This window comes from Pelobates fuscus, chromosome 2 (assembly GCF_036172605.1).
Source record: "Pelobates fuscus isolate aPelFus1 chromosome 2, aPelFus1.pri, whole genome shotgun sequence".
NCBI classification, from domain to species: Eukaryota; Metazoa; Chordata; class Amphibia; order Anura; family Pelobatidae; genus Pelobates; species Pelobates fuscus.
In genome coordinates, this window is record NC_086318.1 from 250,221,469 (window position 1) to 250,247,548 (window position 26,080).

Genomic DNA, 26,080 nt, shown 5'->3' on the forward strand with positions numbered 1-26,080 from the left:
TATTAGCTTACACTGGAAACCTTTTTTCTTTGTAAAAGCACGCTAAAGAGACACCAGATATGATTGGCAACTGTCAAAGCACGCTGGCACAGGTCTGCAGAGCACACGCTGAAGTAGGCCTGACACCCAGACGCTTGCAGACAACTAACTGCTCTTCTATTACAGTGAAAAAAAAATATTTATTTTAAATGTAAAGCTTAACCAATTGTTAAAACCGATATGAGTGGTGGCACTGGGCAAGTAGGCACAGTATCCAATGTGAACCTCACACAGAAGCTGGCAGGCAGGCAACTGCTCTTCTATTACAGTGGAAACAAAATTTTGGTTGTAAAAGCACGCTATAGAGACACCAGATATGAGTGGCAACTGTCAAAGTACGCTGGCAGGGTTGTGCAGGGCACACGCTGAAGGAAGGCCTGACAGAGCTGCTTGAAGGACACTGACTGTCTGCTATTAGCTTACACTGGAAACCTTTTTTCTTTGTAAAAGCACGCTAAAGAGACACCAGATATGATTGGCAACTGTCAAAGCACACTGGCACAGGTCTGCAGAGCACACGCTGAAGTAGGCCTGACACCCAGACGCTTGCAGACAACTAACTGCTCTTCTATTACAGTGAAAAAAAAATATTTATTTTAAATGTAAAGCTTAACCAATTGTTAAAACAGATATGAGTGGTGGCACTGGGCAAGTAGGCACAGTATCCAATGTGAACCTCACACAGAAGCTGGCAGGCAGGCAACTGCTCTTCTATTACAGTGGAAACAAAATTTTGGTTGTAAAAGCACGCTATAGAGACACCAGATATGAGTGGCAACTGTCAAAGTACGTTGGCAGGGTTGTGCAGGGCACACGCTGAAGGAAGGCCTGACAGAGCCGCTTGAAGGACACTGACTGTCTGCTATTAGCTTACACTGGAAACCTTTTTTCTTTGTAAAAGCACGCTAAAGAGACACCAGATAGGATTGGCAACTGTCAAAGCACGCTGGCACAGGTCTGCAGAGCACACGCTGAAGTAGGCCTGACACCCAGATGCTTGCAGACAACTAACTGATCTTCTATTACAGTGAAAAAAATGTATTTATTTTAAATCTAAAGCTTAACCAATTGTTAAAACAGATATGAGTGGTGGCACTGGGCAAGTGGGCACAGTATCCAATGTGAACCTCACACAGAAGCTGGCAGGCAGGCAACTGCTCTTCTATTACAGTGAAAAAAATTATTTATTTAAAATCTAAAGCTTAACCAATTGTTAAAACAGATATGAGTGGTGGCACTGACTGTGCAAATGGGCAAGGCATCCAACCTGACACAGAAGCTGGCAGGCAGGCAACTGCTCTTCTATTACAGTGAAAACAAATTATTTATTTTAAATGTAAAGCTTAACCAATTGTTAAAACAGATATGAGTGGTGGCACTGGGAAAGTAGGCACAGTATCCAATGTGAACCTCACACAGAAGCTGGCAGGCAGGCAACTGCTCTTCTATTACAGTGAAAAAAAATATTTATTTTAAATGTAAAGCTTAACCTATTGTTAAAACAGATATGAGTGGTGGCACTGGGCAAGTAGGCACAGTATCCAATGTGAACCTCACACAGAAGCTGGCAGGCAGGCACCTGCAATTACATTACACAGGAAAAAAAAAAAAAGCAGCCTGATGTTATAGCCCTAAAAAGGGCTTTTTGGGGTGCTGTCCTTACAGCAGAGATCAGATGAGTCCTTCAGGATTGTAGTGGACACTGAATACCCTAGCCTAGCTATCAATTTCCCTATCTAATCAGCAGCAGCTAAACTCCTCTCACTAAGCATGCATCTTCCGAATGAATCGAAAATGGATGCTGGAAGGGAGGTTGGAGGGTGTGGAAGGGAGGGAGTGCTGCTGATTGGCTGGAATGTGTCTGCTGACTGAGAGGCACAGGGTCAAAGTTTGACCAATGATGACGAATAGGGGGCGGATCGAACTGCGCATGTGTCCGCCCGCCGTGGCGAACGCGAACACGCTAATTTCGCCGGGAACTGTTCGCCGGCGGACAGTTCGGTACATCACTAATTAAGCATATCGTGTGTGAATGTGTTCAGCAGTCTGTGTGTATGTATTGCATTTGTTGGAGATACTAATAAATATAAGCTTAATTTTATCTATTTATATCATTATTTAAAATTTGTATCATTGGACTCTGCTGTGTTCTTTTAAAACAGAAGATGTTAATTAGCTCGGACAACTGTTTTTTTCTAAACTTAAATCTCAGTATTCAGGTTTAATTGCCGTGTTGGCAATTTGATAAAAAAAAAGATGGCATGTATTGCGGTTTGGGCACTCGGGCTCAAAAAGGTTTGCCATCACTGCCCTTGGGTATTTCAAATGGTGGTATTTTAACACTTTCCATGCACTAATTCTACCACCAGTATTTGTCAAACTTTTAGGTAGTCATTTTTTTGTGTTATTTTCCTCTCACATTGAACTTTAGGCATGTATTCTCAGTTCCTGTTATGTGTTACTGACAAAGAACACCCCAATATGTGTTCAGCAACATCTCCTGAGTACAACAGTGCCCCAAATCTACATGTTTTATGGGTTTTTGCAAACTTACAGGGGTCAAACGTAGGGCTTCCTCCTTTTCCATGTTTGCACATTGAAATTTGCCAGATTGGTTTGCTGGGCCTATGTTGCCTTTGAGACCGAATAGCAGCCCAGGAATGAAAATTACCATTTGTAAAAGTAGACAACCCACAGTATTCAAAATGGGGTATGTACAGTCTTTTTTAGTAGCCACTTAGTCACAAACCATGGCCAAAATTAGCATTTGTATTAGTTTTTTTGCGTTTTTCACACATAAACTGCCATTTCACCGATGATATTATCAGTTTAATACAGTTTACTGCTCTAAAACACTCATATTTGTGTATAGTAATGTCTCATGAGTCAAGTACAGGTTTTATGGTGATTTAGTGAGCAAGTAGCTGACATAGGACATGACGACTTAACGGATGACACGAACGAATGAAAATAGCGAGAAACCTTAAGTCAAGACCGTGATGGATGAGGATGATGTTAGTAAGTTGTATCTTTGGATCCAAAGATCAAATCAAGCACAGCTACTGCCAGTCAGGATTTGGTCGCAAGCACTCGTATTCACTTCTGATTCCAGACCCGCTAAAATCACCATCCCGTGAGACCAGGGCTTCCCCTCGATGTGAGGTCTGAGGTGGAACGCACTGTGACACACATGCCATCCTCACCGGCTGTCAGGAAACAGAAGACAGACTTACTAACATCATCCTCATCCATCACGCAGTGGTGTATCTTGGTTTTGTGCTGCCCTAGGCAGGACAAAACTCAGACACGTGCCCCACCCCCACTCAACCCTTCCCCCCTGCCCCGCCTTCTATATACACACACATTCAATGACAGACACACACACACTAACAGACACACACAGTCAGACACACACTAACAGACACACACTAATAGACACACACAGTCGGACACACAGTCAGACACACACACACACTAACAGACACACACACAGTCAGACACACACACACACACACACTAACAGACACACACCCAGTCAGACACACACACACACTAACAGACACACACAGTCAGACACATACACACACTAACAGACACACACAGTCAGACACACACACACACACACACACACACACACACACACACTAACAGACACACACAGTCAGACACACACACACACACACTAACAGACACACACAGTCAGACACACACACACTAACAGACACACACAGTCAGACACACATATACACACTAACAGACACACACAGTCAGACACACACACACACACACACACACTAACAGACACACACAGTCAGACACACACTAACAGACACACACACTATCAGACACACACACACAGTCGCACACACACACAGTCACACACACTCACTCACATTAATACTCACTTCTCTCTTTTTTTTACCCCCCTCCCCAGCCTCCTTACCTTTGGGAATGCTGGGGGGGGGGGTTCTTCCATTCCCTGGTGGTCCAGTGGCTGCTGGGCGGCACTGGCGGGCGGGCGGCTGACGAGGGAGCACTTCCCCTGAGCTCTCTGCTCAGCTCCCTCGCGTGCCGCCCGCAGAGTGAGGCTGAGAGGTGGAACCGGAATATGACGTCATATTCCGGCTGCCAACCTCACTCTGCAGGCGGCGCGCGAGGGAGCTGAGCAGAGAGCTCAGGGGAAGTGCTCCCTCGCCAGCTGCCCGCCCGCCCAGCAGCCCGACCGGCATGTCGGTTAGCCGCAAGGCTAACAAGGCATTTGCCCTGGGCATTTGGGGGACGCTTTTTTGCCGCCCCCTGGAAAATGCCGCCCAATGCAAATGCCTTGTTTGCCTCGCGGCTAATACGTCCCTGCCATCACGGTCTGGACTTAAGGTTTTCTTGCTATTTTCATCTCCATTGTACTATGCTTTTATTTTTATCTCCATTTTTTATATTTTAATAAATATACTGGTTTTATTGATATTTCCAGTTGTTCTCTCACTTTTTAGTGTTTTTGCGATATTGCTACTATTGCTTTCAGCAACCAGTTTCATATACTGGTATGCTGTATTACATAAAGATATTATCCTGATCTTTTATATCCTTACAAAAGTATATTACTGGGGGATCTGGGGGAAACGGGAAGCAGCTCCATATTTTGGGGCCCCTTACACAGCTCAAGGTCTGGGCCCCAGGGCCTGACGGTAAGTATGCCCATAAGGCCCACCCATAAGTCCACCTACATGTTCCACCATGTTTGCTCACAGGGAGTTGAGTGTGTAGGGGGTGTGTTATGTGTTATTGTAGAGGGTCTAACGTGTGTGCTTATGGAATGTAGTGTATAGGGATACCAGTTAGTGTAGGTGATGCAGTGTGTATGTGTGTAGTGGATGGAGTGTGTTTTTGTGTAAGATATAGAAAGCAGTGTGTGTTTGTGTGTAAGGGATGTATTGTGTTTTTCTGGTTGTGTGTAAGGGGTGCATTGTGTGAATCTGTGTTTGTATGTGTAAGGGATGCAATGTGTGTTTCTGTGTATGTAAAGGATGCAGTGTGTGTGTCTGTAAGGGGTGCATTGAGTGTGTGTAAGGGGTGCATTGAGTGTGTGTAAGGGGTGCATTGTGTTTCTGTGTGTGTGTAAGAGAAGCAGTGTGTGTTTCTATGTATGTATGCAAGGGATGCATTGTCTTTCTGTGTAAGGGTTGCATTGTGTGTGGTTATTATTGCAGTTTATAAAAAAAACTGCAATAATTACACTTGCAGGATTAAGGGTAGTGGGAGTTGGCACCCAGACCACTCCAATGGGCAGAAGTGGTCTGAGTGCCTGGAGTGTCCCTTTAATCACTTTCATTGAATGAATTGTAATTAATTTGAAACTGCCAATGTTATTTTTCACTTAAAGTAACACTCCAAATAAATAAAGTACTTTAGCTTCCTGAAGTGCTTTATGTGTGAAGAGTGGTTTTATTTTAATTTTGTATTTTTCATTTTACAAAAAGTGTACATTTCAATAGAAATTGGCACATTTTTAAATTAACCTTGTTACACTCTCCTGGCTGTCAATCAGACAATAAGCCCAGTTACATCCTGAGTTTTTAGCTCAGTAAGCTAAACTCAACAGGTAGGTAATTGCCCAGAGCACCTTCCTTGGATATACTTCTCATTGAACTGTATTAGGAAGTCTGTGATTGGACAGACAAAGAAAGTCTGGGGTTGCGAAGAAGGGGTGGGCTTGCAAATGATTCAAATGATTGCAAGCTGTATATAGATAAACCTCAATAATTAAATGCATGGATATTTTCATTGGTGGTAAATTTACTAAATAATGGGTTTTATTTTTTGTATTTGGACATTTGAGTGTCTCTTCAAGCTATGTGATAGATGGCAGGCACAATTCCATATTTATCCACCCTTGTAAACTTAATACTTTATTACATACTGTAGAGAAAAAACAAAAACAAAAGCATCTCATTTACTTTTTAAGATTAATTCATGGTTTCTTTATTCCCTAACAGTACAATCTTGTCTGCTCTGATGCCTGGAAACTTGACCTAACTCAAGCCTCTCTCAACCTGGGATTTTTGATGGGAGCTCTCACTTTGGGTTATGCTGCAGACAGGTAAATTATACTTTTTGTTCACACTTAGCTAATATTTTTACAATTCAACTGTTATTGGTGAAGCAAATAGAAACTAAATAAACAATGTGGTAAAAGCGTAGAAAGGGAGCAATAACATTGTTTAGTGAATAGAATAAAACGGTAAATAACATGGATATTAAATTCAACAGGGTAGTGGTCAGCAGCCCAATTGTTCTATATTTTACAATACAGGCAGGGGATGAAGAATTGATGTTAAGAGAAGTTGGGAAGGAAAAGAAAGAGAGAGAGAAATGATTTAAAGGTGAGAAAAATGAGCAAGAAAAGGGGGAGAAAATGGAGAGAAAATAAATCAACACACGTATTGAGGAAACAAGACAGAATGTGGATCCATGTCCTCCAAGAATGCATGCAACCAGGGGTTTCAAATTTTATAAAATTGGATAAAAGGCCCTGTCATACCAAAATTAAAAATTAATGTATCCAGGAACAATACATTAGAGGGGAAAATTAACTCAGAAATCAAAATACACAAACCATATTAACATTCAGGAAGGTGAAGGAAAAGTAGACCCACCTCTGTTTTTCCATTTTAGTTTCATAGTGCTGTATGCTGTGCTGAATTCCTCTAAAAATGCCCCAACTGACAGAGGGGAGCACCAGCTATCTATTAAAGGGAAACTATAGGCTAGGAATACAGCATTTGCATGGTTAAACTGACAGGTACAGCGCACCTAGACCACTTCAATGAGCTGAAGTAAGGTAGGTGCCTATAGTGTCCCTTTAATACCTGGGTTGACTGGTTTGAGCTGAGATTTAACATTGCACACACTACATTGCTGTTCATCAGGATTTAAATCCTCATTGAAAGAGCTGCATGCCCTTTATGCCCTTATCCCCTTTATTGTATATTTTGTCGCTGGAACCCCTTGCTATTCATATTAGAAATAATTCTATGATTAAGGGTGTTTCAATAAAAGACAAAGACCTAAAAATTTCTTTATACGCGGATGATTCACTTATTACTCCTACCTCCCCAGAACTTTCATTACAACATTTAATGCAAGAAATAGTTAAATACTCAGGCGTTTCTAATTTTAAGTTAAACATATCTAAATCTACTGCGTTATATATGAATATGGATAACTACACTATAGAAACTTTATCCCATAATTTTAATTTTATTTGGACTAATAAAGAATTGAATTATCTAGGTTTAATTATTCCATGGAGAAACATTTCTTACATTTAATGAAACATACAAACTCTAAACTAAAAATATGGAAAAACCTGGAAATTTCATGGTTGGGCCGAATAAATATTATTAATTCATATATTTTATCAAAGTGGTCTTATCTTTTTTCTATGATTCCACTTAAAGTCTCCAATTTTTGGCTTACAATGATTCAAGTTGGTTTTCCCAAATTTATTTGGAAGAACAAAACCCCTAGGATTAGTCGAAAAGTTCTGTCAAAAAAACTCTCCAAAGGTGGTTTAAATTTCCCAAATATTACCTATAATTATTACGCCAATATGATTAGACATATACATTTATTACAAGATCCCTTGATGACCGAAGAACCTTGGTTTATTATAGAATCCGCTGCTACCCTTACCTCGAACTTGCAATACATTATGTGGACGGAGTATAATAACAAAGTTAATAGTTCTCAAATTAATTCCACTATTTTGTTACAATCTATAGAGGTTTGGGAGGAAATTTTTGGGGTTTTGGTCAACGTATCCTCAGATCGTCCAGACTTAGGTTACTAGTGTTAAATATTGAAGATCTTTCATTAAGCCATTAGGCAGACACGGATAAGATGAGAATTTCTGATATTATGCTAGCTGATAACATATTACCATTCCAACAGATTGTGGACACTTTACATATCTCTCCGAGGGAATTTTTTACTTACCTTCGAATAAAAAAATTACATCGATAAAAATGTCCTAAAGAGTTCCTCTCCACTCTCAATCCAAATAGAACATATTTTTAATTATAAATCTTTAAATAAGGTTACTTCAATTGCCAATAAGGTGATGGATTCTTTGAATGTCATTCCTTATAAGATTATTAAAACTTGGGAACAGGAGCTACAAATGGTTATTTCCGAAACGGACTGGTGTATTTCATTGACTCATGTGGCGAAACATGTCCACTGTTTGAATCTGGTGGAATGCCATTTCAAACTTCTTTTTAAATGGTATTTCACCCCAGTAAGAATTGCTAAGATGTATGAGAACTATTACCCCACATGTTGGAGATGTGGAACCCATATAGGGTCCTATATACACATGTGGTGGTCTTGCCCGATGGTTCGTCCTTTATGGTCCTGGGCATTTTCCATTTTTAGTACTTTGTCTTATACATCTATAGATCAAAATCCGGCAGCTGCCCTTTTGCATTTGAATTGGAACCTTAAATCAAAGGATGTTTCAATTGCTACCCATTGTTTTATGGCCGTAAAAATTTTAATTGCGAGGAACTGGAGATTATCTATCCCTTTTCTAAAAACTCTTCTAATTAAACAAATTTGGTTTCAGGTATCAATGGAAAAAGGCCTAATAAACAATACAGGTCATTCCTCCAAGAAGAAGGAACAATTGTTTTCTGAACTATTAATAAAGCTCTCTTAAAGTTAAGATAATTTGTTCTCAGGTATCATGTGTTTATTAGAGCTGACTGAAAATCAACAGAATATAAATACATCATCCCTTGGTTATATATAGATATATTTAACGGTATATAGGTATTAGGGCAAGGGTATTTTTGTGACATCCAAGTTAAGGTACTGCTCTGGACGTAATTGTTTTTTTTTTTTTTTTTTTTAAGACAGTATTCTGACACAATATGGCTATTTATCCTCTCCTGCTCTGATGGGGTTGGGTGTACTTTGTTTGTTTTTATTTTTTAATTTTTGTATCTCTGCTTACTTCTTAAAATTTATATAATATTACTGCTATTGGATAAACTAGAATATCAGATTTATTGTTAATGGAATGTGTATAATATACGTACTGCTGAGTTACCTATGATGAATTTTTTGTATATGTTATATGTAAAACACAAAAGAACAAAATTCTTAATAAATATTTATTACCAAAGAAAAAGAGAAAAACAAAGAAAAGGAAAAACAAAACAAAAACATTATCATTAGGTGTTATAGACTATTTAAAACAATGGTGTGTTGCAATTTGTATCTGACATTTCAAGAGGATGTGGATTTGAGTAAACACGTTTTTATTAGGGGAGAAAAAAAAACTGCACTAAATATAAAAAAAAATACAAGCAAATGGATTCACAATAAAATGGTTTATTAGATTGAGAAAAAAAAAAAAAAAGAAAGAGCTGCATGCCAATCTCACTTTTTCCTCTGCATGCAGCTCACCTGTCAATTTGGGGCAAATCAAAATGACCCCAGCTGACAGAAGGGACCCACGGGTATTGATACCTGGATTTTCTGGTGTGAGCAACCCTGCTTACACCGCATTGTAACCATGAGGATTTCAATCCCAATTTAAAGGGATCCTATAGTGCCAGGAAAACAAATCAGTTTTCCTGGCACCATAGGTTTAATAGGTCCCCCCCTTCCTCGCGCCCCCCCTCTCGCGAAGCTGGAGGGGTTAAAACCCCTTCAGCCACTTACCTGATTCAAGCGCCGATGTCCCTCCGCGTTGGGTCAGCCACTGCCCCTGCCGACGTAAGACCAAACCCTGCAACTTCCCTTAGATGTGGCAAATGCCTTTAACAATTATTTTGTCAGATGCTCTACTGCCCTGATTGCCAAGTTAATAAATGACACGCATACAAATGTGGATCAGGCACCACTAAATTTGCCTAGGCCCAATTTAGACAAGTTCCTTTTTAGACCTGTACTCATTAGCAGGGCTGCCATCAGAAATTTTGACAAAGCACAAGGTCTGCCCCCCCCCCCCTCCCTCCCGGGCCCGCCCACGCCCTACCTAGTCCGCTGACAACGATGCAGGACTGAATGTGGTGTGTATGGTGGAAGTAAATTAGAATGTGTGTAATGGATGTAGTGTTTGTGTGTATTAGATACTGTTTGTGCAGTGAATGCAGAGTGTGTGTTTGTGTAGCGGATGCAGTGTGTATAGTGAACATAGAGTGTGTTTGAGTAGTGGATGTAGTGTGTGTACAGTGATGTAGTGTGTGTTTGTGTAGTGGATGTAGTGTTTGTATGTACTATATGAAATGTGTTTAGTGGATGCAGTGTCTGTAGTGGATGTAGTGTGTGTATTAGACGCAGTGTTTGTGTATAGTGAATGCAGAGTGTTTCAATTTATGGTGGATGTAGTGTGTGTACTGTGAATACAGGATGTTTGTGTAGTGGATGCTGTGTGTACAGTTAATGCAGAGTGTATGTTAGTGTAGTGAATGCAGAGTGTGTGTCAGTATAGTGAATCCAGAGTGTGTGCATAGTTTAGTGAATGCAGAGTGTGTGTTACGGTAGTGTGTAATAAATGCAGAGTGTGTGTTAGGGTGTAATAAATGCAGAGCGTGTGTTAGTGTGTAATAAATGCAGAGTGTGTGTTAGTGTGTAATAAATGCAGAGTGTGTGTTAGGGTGTAATAAATGCAGAGTGTGTGTTAGGGTGTAGTGAATGCAGAGTGTGTAAGTGTAATGAATGTAGTGTGTGTAAATTTGTAGTGAATGCAGAGTGTGTGTTAATGTGTAGCGGATGCAGAGTGTGTGTTAGTGTAGTGAATGCAGAGTGTTAATGTGTAGTGAATGCAGAGAGTGTGTTAGTGTGTAGCGGATGCAGAGTGTGTGTTAGTGTAGTGAATGCAGAGTGTGTGTCAGTATAGTGGATGCAGTGAGTGTGTTAGTGTGTAGTGTATGCAGAGTGCATGTTGTATTAGTGAATGCAGTGTGTGTATTGTATAAGTGTATGCAGTGTGTGTATTGTATTAGTGTATGCAGTGTGTGTGTGTTAGTGTATGCAGTGTGTGTTGTATTTGTGTATGCAGTGTGTGTTGTGTCAGTGTTTTCAGAGTGTGTGTTGTGTCAGTGTTTGCAGAGTGTGTCTTGTGTCAGTGTATGCAGAGTGTGTTGTGTCAGTGTATGCAGAGTGTGTTGTGTTAGTGTATGCAATGTGTGTTGTGTTAGTGTATGCAATGTGTGTTGTGTTAGTGTATGCAGAGTGTGTGTTGTGTCAGTGTATGCAGTGTGTGTGTTGTGTCAGTGTATGCAGTGTGTGTGTGCAGGGCCGTCTTTAATAACGACTGTACCCTGGGCAAGCGCTTGCTTGGGCCCCCTGGGCCCTGCCGCCGTCGCCCCTCACTCCCTGGTATGCAATCACGGCATCCATCCCAATGCAGTGGCGGCACTAAAATAGAATTAATTTTATTGGGACACCCAATTGCAAGATTGGACTAAAGGTAGAACCCCATCTGTCGTGCAACTCCAACAATGCTTTGACAGCTGGAGCTCTACCAATTACCCATGCTTGCAGGGTTGTATTTAGCACTGTTTTGTGTGTTTGTATGTAAGCATGTGTTTGTATGAAGTATGTTTGTGTTAATGTGTTTGTATGTGGTACTGGAGTTTGAATGCAAGTGTGCATTTATGTGTAGTGTTTGTTTTTGAATGTAGGAAAGTACTTGTATGCAGTGTTGAAGTTTGAATGGAGGGGTGTATTTGTATATAAAGTTGCGGCTCGGATGCACAGGTACATACTCTGACACACAAGCAGATACACAGATACATACACTGACTACATACAGATAAGCAGGCACATACACTGACAGACATACTGACACACAGGTACATATATTGACACACACACACACATACACTGGTAGACGTACTGACAGACACACACAGGCTCATATACAGACATACTGACACACAGGCACATATACAGACATACTGACACACACACTGATCAACATACTGACACACATACACTGACAGAAATACTGACACCCACACACAGGCACATACATTGACCGAGATACTAACACACACACACACACACACTGACAGACACACTGACACCCATATACACTGAGAAATACTGACACACATCCAGGCACATATACTGACACACACAGACACATACAGAGACTGACACACACAGACACATACAGAGACTGACACATGCATGCACATGCACTGACAGACATACTGACACACACACATAGACATACTGACACACACACAAATATATTGACACACAGACAGACCTACTGACACACACAGATATATTGACACACAGACACACAGACAAACAGACATACTGACACACAGACAAACAGACATATACAGACACACAGACAGATATATTGACACACAGACAAATAGACATACTGACACACACACAGATATATTGACACACAGACAAACAGACATACTGACACACAGACATACTGACACACATGTAAAATGTACATTTTTAAACCCACCCTCCAGTTTCCTACCTTTTGCTGGAGGGTGGATTCCCTGGGGTCCAGTGTGGTGCCTGAGGATGATGGGAGTGAGGATCCCCCATCCTCACTCCCTCCCAGCCGGCTGCCGGAAAGCAAGGGGCCCGGTCGCGGTGTTAAAGGGAAAGAGCGCCCGACCGGGCCCCTGCTGATACAAGCCCTCCGGGTGGCCCTAAGTGCATGGAATTTTTTTTACATATTTTTTTTTTTTTATTTAATTAAATGGTTTCTCCCCCCTCCCTGCTTACCTTTGTCCAGGGAGGGGGGAGATTCCATGATCCCTGGTGATCCGGTGGGGGGGGCCCCCGGCTCCCTGTTACCGCAGAGGGGGCCCAGGCAGCACACAGCTTCTCTTCTCTCCTCTGTTCCAATAACTCTCGCAAGACCCGCGGAGCGTTGCCATGGCAACCGGGTCTCGCGAGAGTTATTACAAGAGAGAAGAAGCTGTGTGCTGCCTGGGCCCCCTCTGCGGTAACAGGGAGCCGGGGGCCCGCGGCTGCACACATAGATAGCGATATTCGCTATCTATGTGTGCAGGGAGGGAAAGTGGGGCCCAGGACTGCCAGAGCAGTCCGGGCCCCCCAGGGCCGCCGGGCCCGTGACAACCGTCATGGTTGTCACCCCCTGATGGCGGCCCTGCTCATTAGTGTCGTTAAAAAACACCTAAATAATCTAAAAATGAAAAACCAGTCGGGACCTGATCAAATCCCAGCAATGCTGTTGAAGCTCAGTGCGCCGGCAATTGCTAAACCCATCGCAACCCTAATTAACGAATCCTTGGTGTCTGGATACATACCCAAACGTTGGAAGACTGCGAGAGTAGTGCCTATCCATAAAAGTGGTGACACTACTTTGGTTTCTAACTATCGCCCAATATCATTGCTCCCGGTATTGTCAAAAATCTTAGAAAAATGTGTCCATATGCAACTATGTGAGTATTACCAACAATCAAACTATCTGACCTCTGATCAATCGGGCTTTCGCCAGAATCACTCCACTACAACTGCCCTCTTAAAAGTTTGCAATGACATCCAAACTGGCATGGGACAAGGAAACCTAACTAAAGCTATTTTCCTTGATTTTGCCAAGGCCTTTGACACAGTAGACCACGACATTCTACTGCACAAACTCAAAAACTCAGGTATTGTTGATTGTTCTCTAACCTGGTTTCAATCGTATGTATCGGATCGCTCGCAATATGTGTCCATATCTGACAGCGACTCCCTCCCTCTCCCAGTCACGTGTGGTGTTCCCCAAGGTTCCATTCTCGCCCCCCCTACCATTTACATTATTTATAAATGATCTCCCTAATGTCTGCAAATCCTCAAATGTACACATGTATGCAGACGACACAGTGATCTATGTGAGCAAATGCGAGCTACCGCAGCTTGAGGCTGTGCTCCAAGACCAAACTCTTCCTAAACACTGACAAAACTGTCACAATGATCTTTGGAACAGTACCTAAATTACACAAATTATACAATTCCCACCTATCCACCAAAACGAATTCAAATGGCACACTGACCGCAGTCCACTCTTTCAAATACTTGGGTATGTTGTTAGACCCCAATCTATCTTTTGGCCTCCACATAGAAAAACTTGAATCTAAACTTTATAAAAAACTAGGTGCCCTGTACAGAAACAAATCCTGCCTAAGCCCTACAGTAAAGGAAAAGATTGTACAGCAAATGCTGATGCCAATCATTGATTATGGGGATGTAGTATATGCATCTGCACCGCAATCCCACATTAATAAACTCAATACATTGTATAACTCGTTCTGCCGATTTGTGCTACAATTTAATTACAGTACCCACCATTGTGACATGCTAAAAGAACTAAACTGGCTGTCACTGGAATCCAGACGCACCCTTCATCTTTCCAGCCTTGTGTTTAAGAGCTTTGCTGGGAAACTCCCACCCTACCCGAGCAAAATGCTCTCCTCAGCTTTTCCCACGTCCTATAACCTCCGATCCAGTACCAGCACTTTATTTAGTCTACCTCAATACAAAAAGAAAGCGGCCCGATCCTCCTTCTCCTACAGAGCACCGCAATTGTGGAACAACCTCCCGCACACTTTAAAATCTTCCCCAAGCCTAGAGTCCTTTAAGAGATCCCTCTCTACTTACCACAAAACAGAATGCACATGTCATGGGTGATTATATACTTCCTACCTGTTCTATGGTAAATTTTGTATATATTGTGTATTAATATTGTTTTTGTATTTTGTATTTGTATTGTATTTGTATTTTATTGTACCCTAATGGAACAATGCAATGTTTTGTGGACCCAGGACATACTTGAAAACGAGAGAAATCTCAATGTATCTTTCCTGGTAAAATATTTTATAAATAAATAAATAAATGTGTATGCGTGGCAATGGGCATGCACGCATTAGACCACCCTATAGGAAAGCAATATTCAATGCTTTCCTATGGGGAAAATCTGACGCTGGAGGTCTTCATGCAGAGCGTGACGACGTTCAGCGTCAGGTAATGGACCAAAGGTCCGTTTGGATTCCAGAAGTGCCCCCAGTGGCTGCCTGGTAGACCGCCACTGATGGTAGACGTAAAGCTGCAATCTAAACTTGCCATTCTCTGGAACTGCAGTGTTTTACATTGCAGCACTAAGTTCAATAGGGACAAGGCACCCAGACCACGTCAATTAGCTGAAGTGGTCTGGGTGCCTACAGTGTCCCTTTAAATCCCTGATGGCAGCTCTCAATTTGAGCTCTGTGTTATGGATGTTATGTTTAGTTTACATGCAACTAACTCTATGGTTTATTCACTATTACACGTGTTTCCTGTTGGGGTGTGTACTTCCTTCCTGTATCTCCTGAAACATGGCTGCTATACACTAATACCTGGCAGTGTCTTTATTTATATCTCCTGAAACATGGTGTCAGAAGTATCTGAACCTGGTCTGCAGTGAGAGACTTTTTGGAAGTGATTGTGCCTCCTGTAGCAATTAAAGCTACTACTGTCCTGCAAGCTGAGCATTGGAAGCAAGAAAACCAGCATCATGGCAGCTGCTAATAGCATTCCACTACCTGAGGCAATGAGGGTGAGTGGGGATTGCAGCAGTAACTGCGATAACTTCAGAGCTGAGCTTGAGGATTACTCCCTAGCTACAGGGCTGAATGAGAAGCCTGCAGCAGTGCAAGTAGCCACACTGATGAGGGTGATGGGCAGTGAGTGCTACCATGTTTACAAGTATAATTTGAACCTCACAGTGGAGCAAATGAATGACACTAAAGCCACCCTTGATACATTAGAAGCTTTCTTCAGAGCTGCAAAAAAAATAATATATGAAAGATATATATTTGGCAGCTGCAATCAAGAAGAAGGTGAATCAATAGACAACTTTGTCACAAGGCGAAGAGAAAAAGCTGCAAGCTGTGAGTATGGCTCCTTGAGAGATGAACTTATTTGTGACAAAATAGTTATAGGTATTAATACTGAGAGTACCCGCCGCCGTCTATTGAAGGAACATGATTTAAACCTACATGCAGCAATTGAGATATGTCGCACTGCAGAAGTTACTGACAAACATTTGAGAGCTATGGAGCAGGATAAACAGACTGACAGCATCCATGCAGCCTTTAAGCAACAGCCAAGCTTGAAGAACCATCAGCACAAGCATCAGCACCAAAGCACCTCACCTGTGAGCAAGACTATATCATGCAAGTACTGTGGCAGGATACATGTGAGAGAGAAAGAACAGTGTCCTGCATATGGGAAAACCTGTAGATCATGTGGGAGGCTAAATCATTTTGCCTCAGTATGTCTGTCAAGAAGAAACACAATTGAACACAATTCTGATTCTGAGGAAGCACACCTGCTTAGCAATGATGTGATTTACCCATAGGAATGCATTGGTGCTGTAAAGTCTAAGGGCAAAAAATGGTTTGTAAATTTCAGACTGAATAATATATGCCAACCCTGCCAGCTGGATTCTGGTGCAAAATGTCATGTCATGAGTTTGAAAGACAAGATGAAACTGGCACCTAGGGCACCACTTCAGCCCAGCAGCACCAAGCTGAAGCTATATTCAGGGGCACTAATGGAATCATTGGGACTTTTCCAAACAGAGTGCAGCATATGTGAAAATATACACAAACTTGAATTTGATATTGTTGAAGCCAATCAGAAACCGCTATTGTCTGGTTAAACATGTGAGCGCCTGGAACTGATGCAATTCACAATTCCTGCGGAGCTGCACAATGTTGTTAATCAGCTTGCAAAGCCCTTGACTAGGCCACTGACAAAACTGCAAATCCTCAATGTCTATAATGATGTGTTTACTGGCCCAGTAGTATCTGTAACAGGAGTGGTTCATTTTGAACTGGATCCTACCATTCCACCAGTACAATGTGCCCCACGCAATGTGCCTATAGCCATTAAGCCACAAGTAAAAGCACAACTGGATAAGTATAAAGCTGACGGACATCTTACATCAGTATCAGAGCCAACTGACTGGATAAGCAACATGGTAGTTATTAGAAAGCCTGAAAAGATTAGAATTTGCATTGATCTGAAGTTTCTTAACATGGCACTGAGAAGGTCACACTACATAATGCCAACACTTGAGGATATTTTGCACAAACTGCCTAAAGCACTGGTTTTTACACTTGTTGATGCAAGAGATGCCTTTCTACAGTGCAAACTGGATGAAAAGAGTAGCTACATGGCCACTTTCTGGACTCCCTGGGGCTGAAACAGATGGCTCAAGCTGCCTTTTGGAGTCTCCGTAACCCCAGAAGTATATCAGCGAAAGCAATATGAACTGTTAAGTGGGCTCCACGGTACTGAACCAATAGCAGATGACATTCTTATAATTGGCTGTGGTTATACAGATGAGGAAGCTGAGCATGACCAAGATGAGAAGCTAGTAGCATTATTGGATCGCTGGAGGCAGGTAATGCTGAGACTCAGCGTAAAGAAATTACAATTCAAGGTACAAGAAGTCCGCTTCCATGGACATATCCTGTCTCAACAAGGCTTGAAAGCTGACCCAGATAATATTAGAGCCATTGTGGACATGCCACATCCTGGTGACACCAAAGCAGTGCAGCGTTTTATTGGCTTTGTCACATACTGTTATGTATTGAGGTTTATGCAGTCCACCTTCCAGTAGATGGCAGCATAGTGAAGTTATGCACTTGTTCTGTTGTGTTTAGTCTCTTTGGTGTTATGTCATTATGTGTGTGTACTGAAGTAAAGAGAAGTTCTATTTTACTACAATGTCTGAGAGCCATTTGTGAATATATAACATGCTAATACACTAAACTGGCGACGAGGATGGGATTATAATAAATGGACACTGCAGAATATATATAAAGGAAATGAAATCAGCCTGAGTGAGGAAGTAAAACTTTTATTTTGGAATTCTTTTATCTACAAATATTTCCAGCATGGCTTCTCTGGGACACATGGAGGAATTTGATCTGGCTAATCCAGCCTCATGGGACTCATATGCTGACAGGTTAGTGTTTTTCCTGGAAGCTAATAAGGTGGTGGATGCTATTCAGAAGAGAGCTGTGTTACTGAGTGTTATTGGATCCAAAACATTTGATATTGTACGCTCACTGATATCTCCTGCTAAACCACAAGACTACTCATTTGAAGAAATACTGGCACTGTTAAAACATCATTTAGCACCCACCCCATCTGAAACAGTGAGGCGTTTCCATTTCAATAGAAGAAATCAGAAACCAGGTGAAAGCATTGCAGCATACATTGCAGAACTGCGCAGGCTGTCTGAAAATTGCAATTTTGGTACCAGCTTAGAATCCTTGTTAAGGGACAGGCTTGTGTGTGGGGTGCAAGATGAAGCACTGCAGAGGAGACTGCTTGCAAGACAGAATTTAACTTTTATTATTGCACAAGAGGAAGCGCTCGCAAATGAGGCTGCATATGTCCATTCAAAAGAGATACAATCCTCCTCCAGCAAAGATAACTCACCTGAAGTAAATCTAGTGAAGAAGACTGATGTTAAATCAAAACACTGTTCACCACACACTGATGTCACAGCTCCATTTAAAGGAACTTGTTATAGTTGCGGTGGAAAACACAGGCGTAATACATGTCGTTTTCGAAATGCAGTTTGCCACACATGTAAACGTACAGGTCACATACAGACAGTTTGCCAAAGTCAAGCCAGTGGAATTCAGACCAAATATAAGAATGTGAATAAAATACAAACCACAGCGCACTCTTTTAATACTCCACAAACCGTTTCAGATAGTGAAATGACTGCAGGTGTTTACTCAAATGACTATATGAATAAAGTGGAAAATTCACTATCAGGACTGAAGATTTACACTGAAATTGTGCTTCAAGATGTTCCGTGCAAAATGGAAGTAGATTCTGGGTGCGCATATTCTTTGATTTCAGAAGAGACATTTACATTGTTATGGCCTCATAATTCTCCTTCAATAGTACCTTGTGATATTCATCTCGTGGACTACAACAAACAGGCTGTAGATGTTAAAGGGGTTTGTTTTATACCAGTAAAATATGGTAAATTCAGAGGACATTTACGTTTAATAATTACTAAGGGACAAAGAGCAAGTTTGCTAGGTAGAGAGTGGTTTGAACCCTTAGGAATTTCATTTACTGGAGTTAATAATGTATCCACAGATATTCTACAGAATGTGATTGATAAATTTAGTGCAGTCTTTGAAGAAGGTCTTGGCATGTTTAAAGGCCCTCCTGTTTATTTTGTATTAGATTCAAAAGTACCCCCAATTCGTATGAAGCCTCGCAAAATTGCATTAGCTCTCAGACCAAAAATAGATGCTGAGATTACACGTCTTGTGGAACAAGGCATACTTGAACCCATAACACACCCAAAGTGGTGTACACCCATAGTTCCGGTCATGAAACCAAATGGGGATGTCAGAATCTGTGCTGACTACAAATGTACAATAAATAAAGTGTTGCAAGAGCATCCCTATCAAATTCCAGCTGTTAATCAAATTCTTACTACTTTGGCAAAAGGAAAAGTATTTGCCAAGTTGGATATGGCTCAAGCCTACCAGCAGTTACCTGTGGATGATGAGGCTGCTGATGCACAAACGATAATAACAGACAAAGGAGCTTTCCGAGCAAGACGTTTGCAGTTTGGAGTTTCCATTGCTCCTGGCATATTCCAGAATTTAATGGAGGACCTCTTATCTGGACTTCCAGGTGTAGTGCCTTATTTTGATGACGTTCTTATTGGAGCAGATTCTATACAGTCATTGGCTGCACAGCTACAACTTGTTTTACAACGTTTTCTTGATGCTAGTCTAAAACTTAAAAAGGAAAAGTGTGTTTTTGGTGTAAGCAGCGTGGATTTCCTTGGTTACCGAGTTGACGCACAGGGCATTCATCCAACTGATTCTAAGGTTGAAGCTATCCATAGAGCTCCGGTTCCAACAAACAAACAAGAACTGCAAGCTTTCCTAGGGTTGCTTAATTTTTACCATTCTTTTCTGCCTGATAAAGCCACTGTTGCTGAACCTCTGCATCGTCTACTAGATAAAGATGCTCCATGGAAGTGGACTGACGTTCACACTACCGCTTTCAGCGCTGCTAAAAAACTGTTGTCTTCTGACAGTTTGCTTGTACACTATGATTTGGAGAAACCGCTCAACCTCACCTGCGATGCTTCTCCGTATGGCATAGGGGCTGTATTGAGCCACACTTTGAGAAATGGGGTTGAGGCTCCTATTGCATTTTATTCACGGACTTTATCTACTACAGAGAGGAATTACGCCCAAATTGACAAGGAGGCTTTAGCTATTGTGTCCGGTGTAAAAAAGTTTCATGACTATTTGTATGGGCGGAGGTTTACTATTATAACAGATCATAAACCTTTACTGGGTCTGTTCACCAGCAATACTCCCACTCCTCAAATAATTTCACCACGCATGCTCAGGTGGTCCTATGATTGTGAGTTCAAGTATCGTCCTGGCAAGGATATCACACATGCTGATGGATTAAGCCGATTACCTTTGCCTTCTCCTGACTTCCTTGTTCCTCCTATGTCTGAGGTCCTCATGTTGGAATCCATTCCAAACCCTCCGTTACATGCAAGTGACATTGCTTGTATGTCTGCCAAGGATCCTTTGCTGTCCCGTGTGCTCAACTGGGTTTGAAGGGGGTGGCCAAAATCAAAAGTGGAAGACAAGTTCAAACCATTTGTAGTGCGCCAACATGAACTATCTGCCTATAAAGGGTGCCTATTATGGGGAAACAGAGTGGTAATTCCAAATGCAGGACAAGCTCGAGTATTGCATGCTCTTCATGAAGGACATCCTGGAATAGTTCGCATGAAAGCTTTAGCCAGAAGTTATGTTTGGTGGCCTAAAATGGATGAAGTTATTGAAAAGTGGGTGAAGAACTGTGTACCATGCCAATCTACTCGTCATGCTCCACCTAAAGCCTCAGTACATCCTTAGGAAGTGACTAGGTCACCTTGGTCCCGTTTACATATAGATTTTGCTGGCCCTTTTCACGGACAGATGTTTTTTTTAGTTGTTGACTCCTTTTCAAAATGGTTAGAAGTTGTTCCAGTTACATCTGCTACCTCAGTCAAAGTCATAAAGATTCTAAGGAGGTTGTTTGCTACACATGGGTTGCCAGATACAATTGTGTCTGATAATGGAACACAATTTACCTCATCAGAATTCAAAATATTCATGGCAAGTAATCTTATTCGACATGTTACTATTGCACCATTTCACCCATCATCAAATGGTCAAGCTGAGCGTATGGTTCAGACTACCAAAGACTCATTAAAGAGAAATATTGAAGGAGATTGGAATCGTAGACTTGCAAATTTCCTTCTGCAACAACATGTGACACCTTGCTCAAGCACCGGTAGTAGTCCAGCAGAGCTCCTTATGAACCGGCGTCTTAAAACTTGTTTGGATCGTTTACATCCTGATTTGACAACTGAGTTACAAGAGAAGCAAGAATTGCAATTCAATAAGAACTATAATGCTTCTACTGTCAGAGTATTTGCACCTGACAGTGATGTCTATGTCAGGAACTATGTTTCTGGGCCTAAATGGATACCTGCAAAAGTACTTATGGCCACAGGACCTTTGTCATACAAAGTACGAATTCCTGATGGTAGAATATTACGAAGGCATGTCGATCAGATTCGGGAACGGAGTGATGAGATTGTGCCTGCTGCCAGTCCCAGTCATACTGGGTTTTCTGTGATACCAAATGATGTGGAACCACTGGATGATACAGGTCTCAGTTCTCCAGGAGTTGTTATTGAAGAACCAGTTCTGTGTGGTCCATCTGACAGAGCACAGGAAGAAGGGATGGGCACAACTGAAGGTCCAGGTGAAGTAGTTCCAAACACGGTTTTGGGGCGCCCAAGACGAAATATTAAACCTCCCAGTTATCTCAAAGACTTTGAGGTCTAGGGGGGAGGAGTGTTATGTATTGAGGTTTATGCAGTCCACCTTCCAGTAGATGGCAGCATAGTGAAGTTATGCACTTGTTCTGTTGTGTTTAGTCTCTTTGGTGTTATGTCATTATGTGTGTGTACTGAAGTAAAGAGAAGTTCTATTTTACTACAATGTCTGAGAGCCATTTGTGAATATATAACATGCTAATACACTAAACATACCTAGCAAAATTCATGCCACATTTGTCTGAGGTGTGTGAGCCATTGAGAAGGCTTCTAGTGAAAGATGCAGTTTGGATTCCCAAGCATGGCCAGGCAGTGGAGGAAATAAAACGCTTGATCACAGCTGCCCCAGTGCTAAAATATTATGATGTAAAAAAGCCTGTTACAATACAAAGTGACTCAAGCAAAAATGGCCTAGGATGTTGTCTATTGCAAGAAGGTCAGCCAGTTGCATTTGAAAAAATATGCTCAAATTTAAAAGGAATGTTTAAGCATTGTTTTTGCCTGTCAGCGTTTCCATCATTATCTCTATGGCTGGGATGCAATCATAGCTAAAACTGATGACAAATCGCTAATAGCCATATTCAATAAACCACTTTTATGTGCTCCAAAGCGTTTGCAGAGCATGATGCTTACATTGCAGAATCACAATCTCAATGTTGTGTACAAGCCAGGACTTGAAATGTACATCAGAGACACCCTAAGCAGAGCTACAACAGAACATGTGGTACCTGGAGGTGAGCATGAGCATCTTGCAGTTTGTTTGTTGCAGCAGGAACAGAATTTCTTTGCAGAAGTCAATCAAGCAGACTATCTTAATGTCACAGATCAGTGGCTACATCAGCTCATACAGCACACAGAAAGTGATGTAACTTTGCAAGCACTGAAGTCTATAGTTCTGATGGGGTGGCCAGATGAAAGGATGGAGCACCTGCAATTGTGAACGAATATTGGTCCTTCAGAGATGAGATCAGCATACAAAATGGTATCTTGTACAAAGGTCCAAGGGTCATAGTGCCGAAGTCACTAAGGGCAGAGATGTTAACGTGCATACACTCAAGCCACATTGGAGGTGAGGCTTGCTACAGACAAGCTTGTGATAATCTTTACTGGCCTAACATGCAAGGTGAAATCAAAGACTTTGTCAGCAATTGTCCCACTTGCAATGAATATGCACACTCGCAACAAAAAGAAACCATGATGTCACGTGAGATACCTACACACCCTTGGCAGACGGTCAGCATGGACTTATTCAACTATGCTGGAAAAGAGTACCTGCTCTTAGTCGATCATTACTCAGACTTCTGGGAAATTGAACTGCTTCCTGACTTGTCCACTGAAACGACAATTAAGCGATGCAAGGCACAATTTGCACGTCATGGACAACCAACTAAAGTAAATTCTGATAATGGTCCTCAGTTTGCAAGCTTACAGTTCAGGAAATTTGCTACTGAATGGGAGTTTGAGCACGTGACTTCTTCACCACGTCATCCACAAGCTAATGGCAAAGCTGAATCTGCTGTGAAAATAGTAAAGAATTTATGCAAAAAAGCAAAAGGTGATGGAAAGCCATCTTACATTGGAGAAACACTCCAACAGAGGGTATGGATTGTAGTCCGGCACAAAGACTGATGTCAAGGAGATTAAAGACCTCCTTACCAGTAGCCAATAAACTACTTGAACCCTCTGTGATGTAAGGTATACCAGAAAAGTTACAACAGAGGCAAATGTTCAAGGCTAGATGTGACTCATCTGCTAGGGATTTACCTGAACTTAATATAGGTGAACAAATCAGTATGAAACCGCTTCCTGGAGATCGAACAGGTCGCTGGAGAATGGGAACCTGTCTGCAAAAGGCTGCACCACGCTCTTACCTTGTGGATATCGAAGGAACTCTCTACCGACGCAATTGTGTGGATCTGCGAGTGGCCGAGAAGCCCGATTCTCAATATCCAGTTAACAAGCCAGAGACATCTGCTATTCCAAGCACACACTCACATGTCGGCAGTGAAGAGTGTACAGAAGTGATATGACAGACTAGTACTAATGACAGCCCTGAGCAAGCAGGACCTGACAGCAGTCAAGTTCAAAGCATGCCAGTAAGTGGTGGGAAGAGTCCAGTAACCTCAGAAAGGGCTAAAAGACTATTTGCACAACCTGGACCAGTCTTCACTCGCAGTGGCAGACATTCACAACCACCTAAGAGACTTAACCTCTAGAATGTTATTACAAGGACAGTGTTTCACAATGTTGATGTATTAATACTAAAAGAGGGAGATGTTATGGATGTTATGTTTGGTTTACATGCAACTAACTCTATGGTTTATTCTCTATTACACGTGTTTCCTGTTGGGGTGTGTACTTCCTTCCTGAAATATGGCTGCTATACACTAATAACTGGCAGTGCCTTTATTTATACCTCCTGAAATACTCTGCTTGTAGAGCATAGGTCAGGCTGGGGTCACTAATTCTAACCACAGCTGAGAGACAGGACTCCCAGGTATCTTTTAATACCAGCAGTGATTTAACCCCTTCTGGTACATTTACTGCATGACAGTCTATGCCTCACTGGACATATAAGCCCTGCACTGCATGACAGCATAAAACATAATGTAACTCAGAAGTCATTCATTGTTTATTTTTTACACTGTGCCTATAGACAAATGTGACAAAAATAGACTTTAATGTGTCACATTGCACAAGATGCAGAACCTCCCTCCATGCTGAGATATCTGCCTGGCAGTTGCTGTTTCAAAATAAAGGTTGTTGCTGTTTGTACCAATATAGAAGCTGGTTGTCTCTTTCCTTGCTTTAACTATCCAAGATCTGCTTTAATGTGAATGCTGGTGGATAAAGGGACTCCAAGCCCACGTCATAGCACTTGGTATAGTGATCAGCTGTGCAAGTTAATGGAAGTACCCACGGACGATATTAGTCTGTATCGTCACAACAGAGCATGCAGTTTGTAGGCCTATTTATAAAGAGAAGGTTGAGAAACCTCAATAGCTTGCCATTCAGTAGATCCACACTCAGATCTCAAACTTGTTTTGGTCACTTGAGAACTTATACCATTTACTTATCAGACTGATCCTTCCCATAAGTGCAGTCCAGATATGAAATGCCCTGACTACAAGAGGTACAGCTAAAGGCAGACATGGGCCCCATGCTCGCTGTGACTTTGATATATAAATAAACAAATATTTTTATTTTTGTCTGAGCACATTTTAAAGGGATAGTTTAGGCACCATAACAGCTTCAGCTAAATTAAGTTATTATGGGGACAGCAGGCCCAAAGGTGCACTCTACCCAAAGGCATTAAACCATTCTCAAATGGTAAAAGTTGCCTCTAGCACCGATTTCTACTCCCCCCAGGCAGCATCTGAAAAGTGGGTAGGTGCGCCGCTCACTGGCTGAGAGCAGTCAGCTGATGCTTTCAGTCTCCACTCCTTCAAAAAATCTTTGAAAACGTACTTCTTCAGGAAAGCATATCAATTAAACTGTCACCAGCTTTCCCTCGCCGCACCCTGATTCCTCTCCTGCAACTGTCATCAACCTACTTTGATACCCTACCCTTACCTTTTGTGTCACTATACCCCACTCCCTCTAGCATGTAAACTCATTGAGCAGGGCCCTCAATCCTCCCTGTTCCTGTGTGTCCAATGTGTCTGTTAGTCCACCCATTGTACAGCGCTGCGGAATTTGTTGGCACTTTATAAATAATAATTATCAGTGACTCCCTATTCATAAAACTTTCCAAACCAGTTTTATGAATGGAGAGTCACTGATAGAGTAAGAGTGTCAGCTGGCAGGTGCCCCTTCACTGTGTCGCTCTGCGCTTTCTGAAACCGAAATTTCAGTAGTCAAATGCCATCTGGGGAGAGTTAAGATTGGCGCTTACGGCACATTTTGGGTTATACTGTTCATTTAAATGAAGTTGTTATGATGCCTGGAGTGTTCCTTTGATTGTTTTGGGTGAGCAAGGTTTTAGTGTGGCGGGGGGGAGGGGGAGGATAGGGGCAGTTGTATGGGGCATTAAGGCATTAGTGTGGGGGGATAGGGTCAGTATTATGGCTGTTCAAGGCTTTAGTGTTGGGGGATAGA

General features: G+C 41.8%; 1 protein-coding gene across 1 annotated transcript in view; it reads left to right on the top strand.

Moving 5' to 3' along the window:
* The window catches only part of SLC22A3 (solute carrier family 22 member 3), a 363,281-nt gene that overhangs the window by 129,570 nt on the left and 207,631 nt on the right, over positions 1-26,080 (top strand). Inside the window, exon 2 of the mRNA XM_063443336.1 lies at positions 6,033-6,136. Within this exon, the coding sequence (XP_063299406.1) occupies positions 6,033-6,136 (104 nt within the window). The remainder of the gene's footprint in view (positions 1-6,032; positions 6,137-26,080) is intronic.